The following is a 12,220-nucleotide window of genomic DNA, read 5'->3' as shown; positions in this document are numbered from 1 at the left end:
GCCAGGATGGTCTCGATCTCCTGACCTCGTGATCCACCCGTCTCGGCCTCCCAAAGTGCTGGGATTACAGGCTTGAGCCACCGCGCCCGGCCATTGTTTTTATTTTTCTAAGAGATGGGGCCTCACTCTTGCTCAGGCTGGAGTGCAGTGGCGCAATCACTGCAGTCTTAAACTCCTGGAATCAATCAATCCTCCTGCCTCAGCCTCCCAAGCAGCTGAGACTACAGGTGCGTGCCACCAAGCCCAACTAATTTTTAAATCTTTTGTAGAGACAGAGTCTTACTATGTCGCCTAGGCTGGTCTCCAACTCCTGGCCTCAAGTGATCCTCCCACTCCAGCCTCCCAAGGCACTGAGATTACAGACAGGAGCCATGTTAGGCCCATGCCTGAGGCACGAGAGGCTCAGCAGATGGAAGCTTCCCCGCTGCCTCCTAGCGCGGCCCTTCTCAAAGCCCCTGAGCAACCTCGACGAGGCCAGGGGAGCTGCTTGCTCCACTCCTTCCCCCACGTCTGTCATCTCCTCACCTGGAATTCCACAGCTCTCTTGCTGGCCAGGTCTGCCTTGTTACCCGCGAGTGCAATGACGATGTTGGGGCTGGCCTGCCTCTGTAGCTCCTTCACCCAGTTCTTGGCCCGTGCAAATGTATCCTGAGGAGACAGGGACAGAATGTCAAAGGGACAGAGAAGGCATTCTGCCCAGGGCCACCCACTAGAGACTCTCAAGTTGGCACAGCCAAATTATCTAAGACACTGCCACCTAAAGATTCTGACGTAATGTCCCCAAACAGGAAATCTGCCCACCCGCCACCCAGGAACAGAGGGTTAAGCGGCCTGAAATCGGGGCTTTGATAACCCAATCCCTGGGACTCCGAGAAGATGAAGGGAAGAGGAAGAGGCAAGGGGAAATCTTTACTGTGTTGGTGATGTCATAGACCACGATGGCAGCCTGAGCCCCCCGATAGTACATGGGGGCCAGGCTGTGATACCGCTCCTGTCCAGCTGTGTCCCAGATCTCAAACTTGACTGTTGTGTCATCCAGGCAGACAGTCTGTGTGAGGAAGGCCGCTGTAAGAGAGAAGGAGTGTTCAGGGGCAAGGGTGAGTTGGAAGCCACCCCACACAATCCCGCTGCTGCTTCTAGGCTCTGGCACGCAGAAGCCCACCACTGAGATGGGCACAGAGAACCCTCAACCCAGGAGCCAAAGCAGGCCTGAGCAGGGGTGGAGTTTGGATTTTATGTATGTGTCTGGGGGACAGGTTCTGCACAGGCTTTGCAGACCCAGCCTAGGCGAGGGCAGAAGGGAGGCCTGCATGCACCGGGTTGTCTCAGGACCACGCTCGGAAGAGGAATGCAGCAGGGGCAGCAGAGGGGAAGTCTAGGGGAAGCCTGACTCCAAGCACAGAAAGGTGAGCGCCCTCAGACCTCCTCCTCCTGCCACTCAGAGAACAGACCAGCTGGGGACCTCTCCACCCCTCAGTTTGCTCCAGCCCAGGGGTGTCACTGACCTTGGGTTTCCTGAGGACATTCTCACACACTTAGCTATGCTGGGGAAGTACACACTGTTCCACCACCAGGCTGAGGCTGGGTGGCCGCCTTCCCAACCACCCCTGCCACCTCCAGGCACTCCAGCTAGCCACCGCCCTAGCTCTGACCCAGACCCGTTCCTGTATGGCCACCCTGTGACCCGACCTTCAGTCACTAAGAGGTGACTCCTTAGACAGGGGAAGGCAGGGTGCCTGTACACATGCTTCAAAGGAGGAGTCCAGAGCTGGAACAGACAGCGAAAGGCCCCTTTGCCCTTGGACCCAGCAGAGGACCCCAGACAGCCGTGTGTAGAAGGCTGCTTTCCTGGTCTGCCCTCCCCCAGCGTACTGAGGGACCTGGGGCACTGCCTCACTTCCCCTCTCCAGCTCCTGACCCAAATGCTGAGGAGGCAGCAGGGAGACTGCTGACACGGCCCATTTTGTTTCCAGCTGCCTGGAAACCTCCTACCAACCAAGAGAGTAGAGAAAGGATGACTCAAGGCCAATGCCAGCGTTGGCCCCTGCCTCTTGACGTGTGTGCTAGCCACGGAGGCAAGAAGCCGAGGCCAGACCCTCACTCACATCCTAAATGCTGACCACTGGAGAATCAACAACAGGCTGTGAGCTCCAGAAAGTCAGCTTCAGAAACGCCCACCCATCACCCAGCTCTGACTCACCAGGCTGCTCCTCCTTCTGGAAGTGGGAAAGGCCAGGGCACGTGGACCACCCGTTATAGTAAGAAGGGGCCTCGAAGATCCAGAGCCAGCCTCTCCCTCCATGAGGCCGGGGCAGTGAAAGGGCCTCAGCCAAGGCCACACAAATCAGGAAGGGGCAGAAACAGGATGGGAAGCTGGCTTTCCACTCCAGCGAATGCTTACTAGCAATGCTTCGGGGGACTCTGGCATAGAGACCAGGTGCTGGGCTCGATTCCAGAGCCCAGGTAAGGAAGTGTAGCTGCCACCACAGACGCATTTAGTCTCTAATGCAGGCAGGCAGCTTCCCATCTCTTCAAGGTCAAAGCATTTCTTTGGCAACCCTGAGGCCCCTCCCCAACTCCCTCGTGCCTACTCACCTCCGATTGTGCTCTCCTGGTACTCGTGAAACTGTCCCTTGACAAAGCGGAGGACGAGGCTGGATTTGCCCACCGCAGACTCCCCCAGCAGAACCAGCTTAAACTGACAGATCTTGTTCCCAGCGGCTGGTCCATTGGGTCGTGCTGCGCCTCCCCGACCCGCCATTGCCCGTCCAGCTGTAGTGGTCCAGAGAGCGTGCGGGTGGGGACCGGTGCTATGCAGAGAGGCACTTAGTGGGGAGGGGGACCTCCAACTGTAGGGGAGAAATGAGAAGTACTGGGTTAGTTCAGAGGCCGTTGCCCAGTGTGTCCTTAAATTACAGATCTTTCCCTCTGGCCTCACTAAGACCTAGCTGACTGCTTCCCGTCACCTCACCTCCCTGCCCTCCCCACTAGAGGACAGGAGGCCTCACTGGGCTACATCACCATCTGAGCCGTAAAGAGGAGAATGGTCTCCCAACTTCAGGCTCGTGGTTCTGAGCAAACACATTGACTTCTGGGTCCCAAATATGTACATTCACTTAAAAATAAACACACACAGGTGACGAATGAATGTGTGACAGCCTGGTGACAAGTCAACAGGCTTTTGCGGCAAAATTAAAAAAAAAAAAAAAAAAAGCTTAGGAAGATACTAGGATTTAGGTCAACAATGAAGTTCCAGTCTGGTAGCCAGGACCACAATGGTAAGGCAGACAGGGGCCCAGGGGGTCCTGGTAGAAAGCTCCTCAGAAAAGGTGCTTGGCCAACCTTGTGGGCTGGGCATTCAGGGACCAGGGCCTGGCCAGCACAAGTTGTTATTAACATAGCCATTTTTCTCCTGCCACCTTCAGAAGGACTGACCGACTTTCAGTCTAAGGCTGGACTGTGCTCCTCTGTGCACCAGAATCAAAGCAATGTTTCACTCTCTCATCCTGAGCCTTCTTCCCTAGTTCTCTCATTTTTGATGGGCCAAAGTCTCGCGCCCATTGAAAAACAAAACACACAGAAACAAACCCATACCGAAACACACACAAAGCAAACACACAGAGAAACACACAAACGCACCCCAAAACACACACAGAAACACACCAAAACACACACACACAGAAACACACACCGAAGTCAGAGCTCTGCCGCAGTCAGCACAGCTACCAACTTTCCCTTTTTCAATAGAGACCTCAGTTCCATTCTCTACTGGCAGAGATGGGGTGATGGAGAGAAAGAAGAGGCAGGAGGTGAGGGAGGGCAGAGACCAAGTCCTGCACCCCCAACAACTGGTGTTCCAGCCCCGACATCTGAATCACTTGGTTGGTGACAGCTTCAGAGGCTCAGGTTTTTGTTTTTGGTAAGTTTTGGAATTGCAAAGACACATGAGGAGCCTATCTCTAGAAGGCTCTAGAAGACATAAGTGGATGTCTTCATCAGACATATACATCTGATGTTAACAGACATCAGGATATATACAGAATCTTTTACAAACAGGTCCTGTGAGTAGGTATTAAGTACTGAACACCGTTCAGCATTTGAACCTGGGTTGGAAAGAAAAGGTTTTTATTAGGCTTCCCTTGGCATAATGGAGTCTAAGATCCCAGGGAGAGCCGTGATCTGCCCCTGAGCAAGGGAAGTACATTCCCTCAGAGTCAAGGGACAGCAATGTGGATGAACAGGAGGTGTCTGTGGGAAGCAAATGGTGCACACTCATGCAAGAAGCTGACAGCAAAGGGCTTGTTTTGTTCAACCTCAAATCGTTTTCCACATCCAAGTTCTCCCAGCAACTCATTTAAAAAGTGAGCTTCAGGAAGAATGATTCACTAGCCAGAAACAACAGTTTCCTTTCTGGACAGAACCAAAGGAAAAGAGGTTTGAAATGGGGCCCACCTCTTCCCCAAAAGTACAAGGAAGGAAGTACGGGGTGGTGGGTCTCAATTAGCAACCAGAAATACCATGTAAATATTTCAAAGTTATGCCATTTCAATATTTCATAGTTTAAGAAGCTTTTTTGTTTTGTTTTGTTTTTTTGAGCTGGAGTCTCGCTCTGTCGCCCAGGCTGGAGTGCAGTGGCACGATCTCCGCTCACTGCAAACTCCGCCTCCCGGATTCACGCCATTCTCCTGCCTCAGCCTCCCGAGTAGCTGGGACTACAGGCGCCCGCCACCACACCCGGCTATTTTTTGTAATTTTAGTAGAGACAGGGTTTCACTGTGTTGCCACTGTGGTCTCGATCTCCTGACCTTGTGATCCGCCCGCCTCTGCCTCCCAAAGTCCTGGGATTACAGGCGTGAGCCACCGCGCCCAGCCTTAAGATACTTTCTCATTTCACCCCAGTCAATGAAGAGACAAGGTCTGCGCCTTCTACTTCTTAGAGATGCCCTCCTCACAGTGCCTATGTGCATACTAGGAACTCAAAGAGTGCTGACTGAAGGAAATAATTTTTTTATTTTTTAAAGAAACAGGGTCTCACTGTGCTGCCCAGGCTGGCAACCTGTGAGGCAACCTGTGGTGTGACCACAGCTCACTGCAGCTTCCAAGATCCTACTGCCTCAGCCTCCCAACAGGTATACACCACCACACCCAGCTAATTAAAATTTTCTTTTTTTTTTTTTTTTTTGGCAGAGACGGAGTCTCACTCTGTTGCCCAGGCTGGTCTCCAACTCCTGGCCTCACGCAACCTCCCGCCTCAGCTTCCCAATTGCACAACCATTATCTCCTTCAAGCTTTACAACAACCTCCATTTTTCAGATAGATAAATTAACATTCATATATTAAATGTCCTGCTCATGGTCACCAAGCCTACAGGTGACAGAACCCCCAGCCCCACCACAGACATGATGCCATCCTCCCTGCTGTGGAAGAAGAGTGGAGGCAGTGCCTGCCCTATGTTGGGTTTAGGGCTGCTAGGTGAATAAGACTCTCTTTTTGTGGCAGCAGCTTTGCTGGTCCAGGAAGGTCTAGCTCTAGCTGGCTTTAGCAACAGTCACAGTAATCTTGCAGTTTCTGAGTGTCCTCAACAGTGGGAGGAGCCGCCCCGAGCCAGGCAGGACGACAGCGACAGAGGGAAAACCACAGTGGAATTACAAGTTGGTTATTACCATGAATCCACGTGACACAGAGTCTTGGCTGAGCAACAGTCTGTGGCTGGGGCACTAGAGGAGGAGGTATGAATGAACTGGGAGATGGTAATAGAAAACCAAGTTTCTGATTCCAGAAAAACCAAAGCAGCTGGTGCTGAGGGTACCGGGATGGGGAGTAACCAGCACCTACAGGTTGAGAAAAATAGAGGTAACAGATCTAAGTCTTGTCACTACCAAACCACAGGTTAGAGGGACAGAGTGTGATTTTTAAAAACAAGCCAGAAGGGGAGACAAAAAACTCTCCTGCAGTGGGTCTCACCGGTGCCTGTGCATTGAAGTCATCTGTGCAGCCAGCCCCTCAAGATTCCCATGAAGGTTTGGAGCAGGGCCCAGCATCTGCAGGTGCCACTGAAGCACAGCCAGGGCTGGAGCATCTGGCACAGAGAGAGTGAGCACAGACAATGGCTTTCCGCACCACGGGTGTGACTATCTCCTGCCACTTCTGAATCACTTTGTAGAAGCCACCTGAGCTGAGCCTCAGCGTTCTCATTACTAATATGGGGCACACCAGGGTTAATGGCAGTGTTTGCCAGGTGTCTCACACACATCATGTTGAGTAAACAGTAGCTGAGAGTACTGACATGGTTATTTCTAACACTTTCTCCAAGACTATTGGCGAACAGACTCTGGCCGTCCCATTGAACTCAGGCTCTCCCTGGCGTAAACTAGCTGGTGACATGTTCTGCCTGGTCACTGATCCTGCCTTCCAGAGATACCTGAGCAGGCACACACAGCACTTTTTATGGTCTGTTGCCTCGTAGTTTTCCCGGCCCTGCTTGGTGATCACATGAGCAGTGGTGTCCAACCTTTGCAGTCAACAAAGCCCAAGGAAGCCAATTTTGCTAGGAAAGGCACACGGAGGTATGAGGGTGTCTAAGCCAGGTGAAGGCCAGACCGAGAGCCCGAGGAAGCGTTATACCCTCTTCCCTCAAGCCTGGGAAACTGAAGACATGGTAGGTAGTAAGGTGAATGCATTCAGTGAGCTGTCCTACCTCCCAGGGATGGGCGTCTGACTGAGAATCTTTCCTCTTGAACCCCTGGCAAAAATTATCCACTTGTGCAGTCAGGTGATGGAATTATAACCAAAACTGACACAGTTTTCAAAGTCTTGAGACAAAAATCGAATTCTCCGTAAGAGCTAAAGTTACAGTCAAAGTTGATTTTTTTTTATTAGCTGACTTTGTGGTACATGCCTGTAATCCCAGCTACTTGGGAGGCTGAGGCACAAGAATTGCCTGAACCCAGGAAACAAACTGCAGTGAGCCGAGATCGCGCCATTGCACTCCAGCTTGGGGCAAAAGACTGAGACTCTGTCTCAAAAAAAAAAAGTTGACTTTTTTTCACGAGTACGATGGCAGTGCTGGAGCTTCAGATGTAGGGAGAAAGATTCTCCTTGCTGTGGACCCACCATCCAAATCAAAACCCTGGCTTGTTCAGAGGCCACTAAGAACAAGCACCAGTCCCAACCTCATGTCTTCCACAGCAAAGGGGAGAAAATGTATAAGGACTTGGAGTCACACTATTCTCCTATTAATACAATGCACATGAAAGGGCAGAAGGGATCTAAGCTCCTAAACACGCCAGCCCCATGCACAGGCACTTCTGGGCCAAGGGTGGGAGAGAAAGAGAAAGAAAAATGAGGCACTGTTCTTCCCTGCTCTGGGGTTCCCTCAGCTCTGGACACTACAGGTCAGTGGGTCTCAAATTTTTTCTATTTTATTTTATTTTTTTGAGTAGAATCTCGCTCCGTCACCCAGGCTGGCGATCTCTGCTCACTGCAACCTCTGCCACCCAGGCTCAAGCGATTCTAATGCCTCAGCTTCTAGGAGTAGCTGGAACTACAGGCATATGCCATGACACCCGGCTACATTTTTGTGTACTTTTTGTAGAGGCGGGATTTCACCACGTTGGCCAGGCTGGTATCAAACTCCTGGCCTCAAGTGATCCGCGTGCCTCAACCTCCAAAAGTGCTGGGATTACAGGTGTGAGCCACCTGTAATTTTTCTGTTTGTTTGTTTTTTGCTGTTGTTTGAGATAGTCTCACTGTTGCCCAGACTACAGCAGTAGTGCAATCACGGTTCACTGCAGCCTTGACCTCCCAGGTTCAAGCAATCCTTCTACTTCAGCCTCCAGTCAAACTTTTTTTCACCAGAATCACCTAGGGCCTTTAGAAATACCCTGACCAACTGAATTAGAATCTCTAGAGGTGGAGTCCAGAAATCAATATTTTAAAAATAAGTTCCCAGAGTGATTTTAAGCAGTTGATCAAAGCACGAGAGCTATGGTTGATATAGGAAGGAGGGAGAAATCCAAGAGATAGAAAGGCACCCCTGATCAGCGCTGTGCACAACCCCTAAGTGTGCACGTGTAAGACTATGAATGTGGGAGGGGTCTTCAGCTTCACTCAGCAACTGGAGCCTTCTCCAAGACACCAGATGCTGCTGCAATTGCTCCCGCTAGCCTCCCTCCAAAAGTTTCACCTTTCTCTCCTCTAATCCACGAAGTCAGCCACTTCGTATGTTTTGTCCTTCCTGGTAAAAGGGTGAGCAATTAAAGCTGATGAGTGTCTCTTGTGCTTCCTGTTTGCTTTAGAGACTTCCTCCAGCTGAGAGTCCTGGCACAGCCTGGAGAGCAAGCTGATTAGGGAAACCAATCAGACTGTTGACCAGGGAGTGCAGGGTGTAGAGACTAGCTCACTCAAGGTTAGCAGGGCAGCCTGAGAACAAGTGACCCCGCCCAGGGTCCCCTGGAGGTGCTTCTGACCAGTGACTCTTCAGCTACGTTTTATCCTGGAACAAGGCATTCCTGAACATTTAAACAAGAGTCCAGCAACAAAACAAAACAAAACGACAGCAGAAAGGAGTTGTTAAAGGGAGCAAGGGACACAGGAGGAGAGGAAACTCAGTTCAAAGGCTAAAGTGGAAGACATTTGATTTAAAAGCCAACTGGAGCCAAGGTTGTGCAAATGTTTGAGGCTCCGATTAGTTGGGGAGATGACTTACCTATAGGCTCAAGAACACAGCTCTTCCTCAAAGGGGAAAGCCACTGCCGGCACACAGAAACAGAGGCCAGACTCACAGCAGGACTATCCAGGCTTCTAGCTGGTTGCAGACCCAGAGGAAAGAAGAATCTGAAGCAACGCCAGCCACGAGCCACATGAGGTACCCACACACCTTCCCCAGCGTGGCTAGCAGGTTAGGACTTGGGAGGCTGAGCCGGGTTTGGTTCAAGCTCAGCTCCACCGTTTATTAGCCGTGTGACATTGGCCAAGTCACACAAGTGATCATTATCAGCTTCAGCTCCTTATCTAAAAGTTGGCATTCTTTAATACTAACGGCATGGGGTAGTTCAGATCAAGTGAAACAATGCACCACAGTATCAGGCTGAAGGTGAGCTTTCAACAAGTGGCAGGTTTATTACCCTAGAGGCTAGAATTGGCAGTCAGAGCCCAAAAGGGCCTTAAAGACCCCATCCTATTGTTGACAATTAGAGAAAAAAAATGAAGGTGAGGGGAAGTGACCTGCCTGGTGTCACACAGCCAGTTGGTGGCAGAACCCAAGGCTGCCCAAGACTCATAACTCAAGCAAGGCTCTCCTATTAGAGATAGAAAGAAAAACCCCAGAATATGAACAATGTCATTATCTTAACCCCTGTTACTAAAAATAACAGGGACTGCGACCTATGCATGCTTTAAAAAAATGTAGCTTTTAATTAGGGAAAATGAGTTTCTATCAAACTAAAAAAAGCACACTGCCACCGGACGTGGTGGCTCACGCCTGTAATTCCAGCACTCTGGGAGGCCGAGGTGGGTGGATCACCTGTGGTCAGGAGTTGGAGAGCAGGCTGGTGAAACCCCCAACTCTACTAAAAATACAAAAATTAGCCGGGCGTGGTGGCTGGCACCTGTAAGCCCAGCTACTCGGGAGGCTGAGGCAGGAGAATCACTTGAACCCGGGAGGCAGAGGTTGTGGTGAGCTATTGCACCATCACACTCCAGCCTGGACAACAGAGCAAGACTCCATCTCAAAAAAAAAGAAAGAAAAAAAAAAGCACACTGCTGGAAGGAAGAGTTTTATATCTTGATTTGAGAGGTAAATACCTGAGTGTGTACAAATGTAAAAACCCACTGAGCTATATTTACAATTTGTAAACTATTATATATAAGTCACATGTCAATAAAAAGGTAAAAAAATGCTGCTGCTATAGAATTTTGCATATAATCATGAAAAATTAAAGCTTGGAAATGATACGAATGCAATCCAGCTCCTCTGTATATAAAATATTTTCTGCCTCTTTAGTATGAAGAAAATAATATTAAAGACAATCAAGGGCCGGACGCGGTGGCTCACGCCTATAATCGCAGCACTTTGGGAGGCCGAGGCGGGCGGATAACGAGGTCAAGAGATCGAGACCATCCTGGCCAACATGGTGAAACCCCGTCTCTACTAAAAATACAAAAATTAGCTGGGTGTGGTGGTGCATACCTGTAATCCCAGCTACTCGGGAGGCTGAGGCAAGAGAATCGCTTGAACCTGGGAGGCGGAGGTTGCAGTGAGCCGAGATCATGCCACTGCACTCCAGCCTGGGGGACAAGAGTAAAACTCTGTCTCAAACGAAAAAGACAAGACAGGCCAGGCGTGGTGACTCCCGCCCGTAATCCTAGCACTTTGGGATGCCGAGGCAGGCAGATCACCTGAGGTTGGGAGTTCAAGACCAGCCTGGCCAACATGGTGAAACCTCATCTCTACTAACAATACAAAAATAAGCTGGGTGTGGTGGCATGTGCCTATAATCTCAGCTACTCGGGAGGCTGAGTCAGGAGAATTGCTTAAACCTGGGAGGCAGAGGTTGCAGTGAGCTGAGATCACACCATCACACTTCAGCCTTGGGGACAAGAGTAAAACTCCGTCTCAGAAAAAAAAAATAAAAAAAAATAATCAAGAAGATGATACCTGAATTGGAAAAGACCAAAGGAGAACAAAGATACCCAAATGTTAAACACAAATAAGGTGTAAGACAATGGGATTCCTCATAAAAAAAATAAGATTCCTGCATATATATTAAGGATATACTTAGTGTTTGGGCTTAACTGTGGGCTAAAGGATTTTCGAGTGGTTTAAAGCGTCATGATAATAAAGAGAAACTGATATTTATGTCTTTTCGATGGGGAGAAAGAGGTTATAACAGTATGATATTCTGCACTCACCAATCAGTCCAGAGTGTATCTGCAGAGGAAAGGGGGGTTTAGGGGTTACAGGAAGGAATCAAAGAGAGGGGTGTCCTCTGTATGACCAGGACTATGGAACTGCTTCGCACAGGGCCTGTGTCTTACCTAAGAGTCTAACGGGGGAAGCTTGGCCCCGGCCCTGGAAGCCAGAAGCTTAAGAGACCAAGGTGAGATCTAGCCGAATTCTGATGGGGGGTGTTGGAACAGGGTGGGCTCCACCTCCCACCTTCAGGAGGTCCAGCTCTTAAACCTAGGGGACTTGGGGGAGGCAGCAGTAGGGAGGGAGGTGCTGCCTTTCCACAGCTACAGGAAGATGACCCTTTTTCCAGGGGAAAGGGAAGTAAATCATCCCAGAGGGGCACTCAAGGTGAGCTGGGTCCCCTACCACGGGGAAAGCACCCCCACCTTCCTTAACTGGGATTGGTTTCATTTCATTCTTTTTTCAATAAGATTTCTGGGGCTTAGTGCCTAGACTTCCACACCACAATCAGGCCCTGATGGGGTCCGCCAGAGCCCCAAGTGCAACCACCAACTCCACCAATACCTGCGAAAGGGGCCAGTGTGCAGAGGCATCAAGCCTGGATACACATTACCAAGTCATCTTTAATAAACACTGTGCAGGCTGCGCCTGGAACTTTGCCGAAGTCAGCCAGGACAGAGCACAGCTGGCTCCTGCAGCCCTTTCCCTTGTGTGGGAAGTCTTGTTGTATCACTCGGGACAGATGCCAAGCTCAGTCAGGTGGAAGACACCCCTGAGGGACAGACCCTTAGCTTTCCAGAACTCTACCCCAGCAGAACACCATGAAATCCTTCCCTGATCCCTGCGCTGTCTTCCCAGCTCTCAATGACAGATGGGTTCTCTGGACAGGCTCAGAGAGGAGCAGTCAGGGCTGGATGGAAACCTCCAGCAGCCACTCCCTCTTTCTGCACTCACAGGGAGGAAGACTATTGGGGTGGGAGGACATCTCCATGGATCTGCTGGCGCAGCTTGGTCAGTGTGGTCGGCCAGTGCTGTCCACAGAAGGGCCCCAGGCTTCATGGGCGGCTCAACGACTCTCAGTCGTTGGCTCTGCTGGCCAACAGAGGAGACAGGTAGCAAGGAAGGCCCACAGACAGGGCACTGCCTGCAGTTGCACCAGGCAAGGCTGCGGGCCAGCCTACTGGCCAGCCTACCGATTCCAAAAGGCACCGGGGGGACAGGCCCTAATGCTGACATTCCTGAGAGACTGTTCTCCCTCAGAGGGCCCAGTCTCTAACAGCACACCTCAGTCAGCAAGGTTGTGGCAGA

At 50.7% G+C, this 12,220-nt stretch overlaps 1 protein-coding gene across 4 annotated transcripts in view; it reads right to left on the bottom strand.

The window, feature by feature from the left end:
• Positions 1 to 12,220, bottom strand: part of RAB5C (RAB5C, member RAS oncogene family) — a 34,707-nt gene that overhangs the window by 4,086 nt on the left and 18,401 nt on the right. Inside the window, exons 2-5 of one of the 4 annotated variants that reach the window (XM_011998820.1) lie at positions 3,752 to 3,969; positions 2,596 to 2,849; positions 914 to 1,065; positions 526 to 648 (exon numbers count right to left, since the gene is read on the bottom strand). In XM_011998820.1, coding sequence (XP_011854210.1) covers positions 526 to 648; positions 914 to 1,065; positions 2,596 to 2,849; positions 3,752 to 3,762 — 540 coding nt within the window. In that variant the 5' untranslated portion in view covers positions 3,763 to 3,969. Of the gene's footprint in view, positions 1 to 525; positions 649 to 913; positions 1,066 to 2,595; positions 2,850 to 3,751; positions 3,970 to 8,783; positions 8,869 to 12,220 lie in introns of those variants that run through there. The other 3 variants (XM_011998819.1, XM_011998821.1, XM_011998822.1) reach the window with 3 other exon arrangements.

This window comes from Mandrillus leucophaeus, unplaced genomic scaffold, assembly GCF_000951045.1.
Source record: "Mandrillus leucophaeus isolate KB7577 unplaced genomic scaffold, Mleu.le_1.0 Scaffold58, whole genome shotgun sequence".
NCBI classification, from domain to species: domain Eukaryota; kingdom Metazoa; phylum Chordata; class Mammalia; order Primates; family Cercopithecidae; genus Mandrillus; species Mandrillus leucophaeus.
The sequence above is the reverse complement of the archived record's forward strand: the minus strand, read 5'-3'. Positions and strand labels throughout refer to the sequence as shown.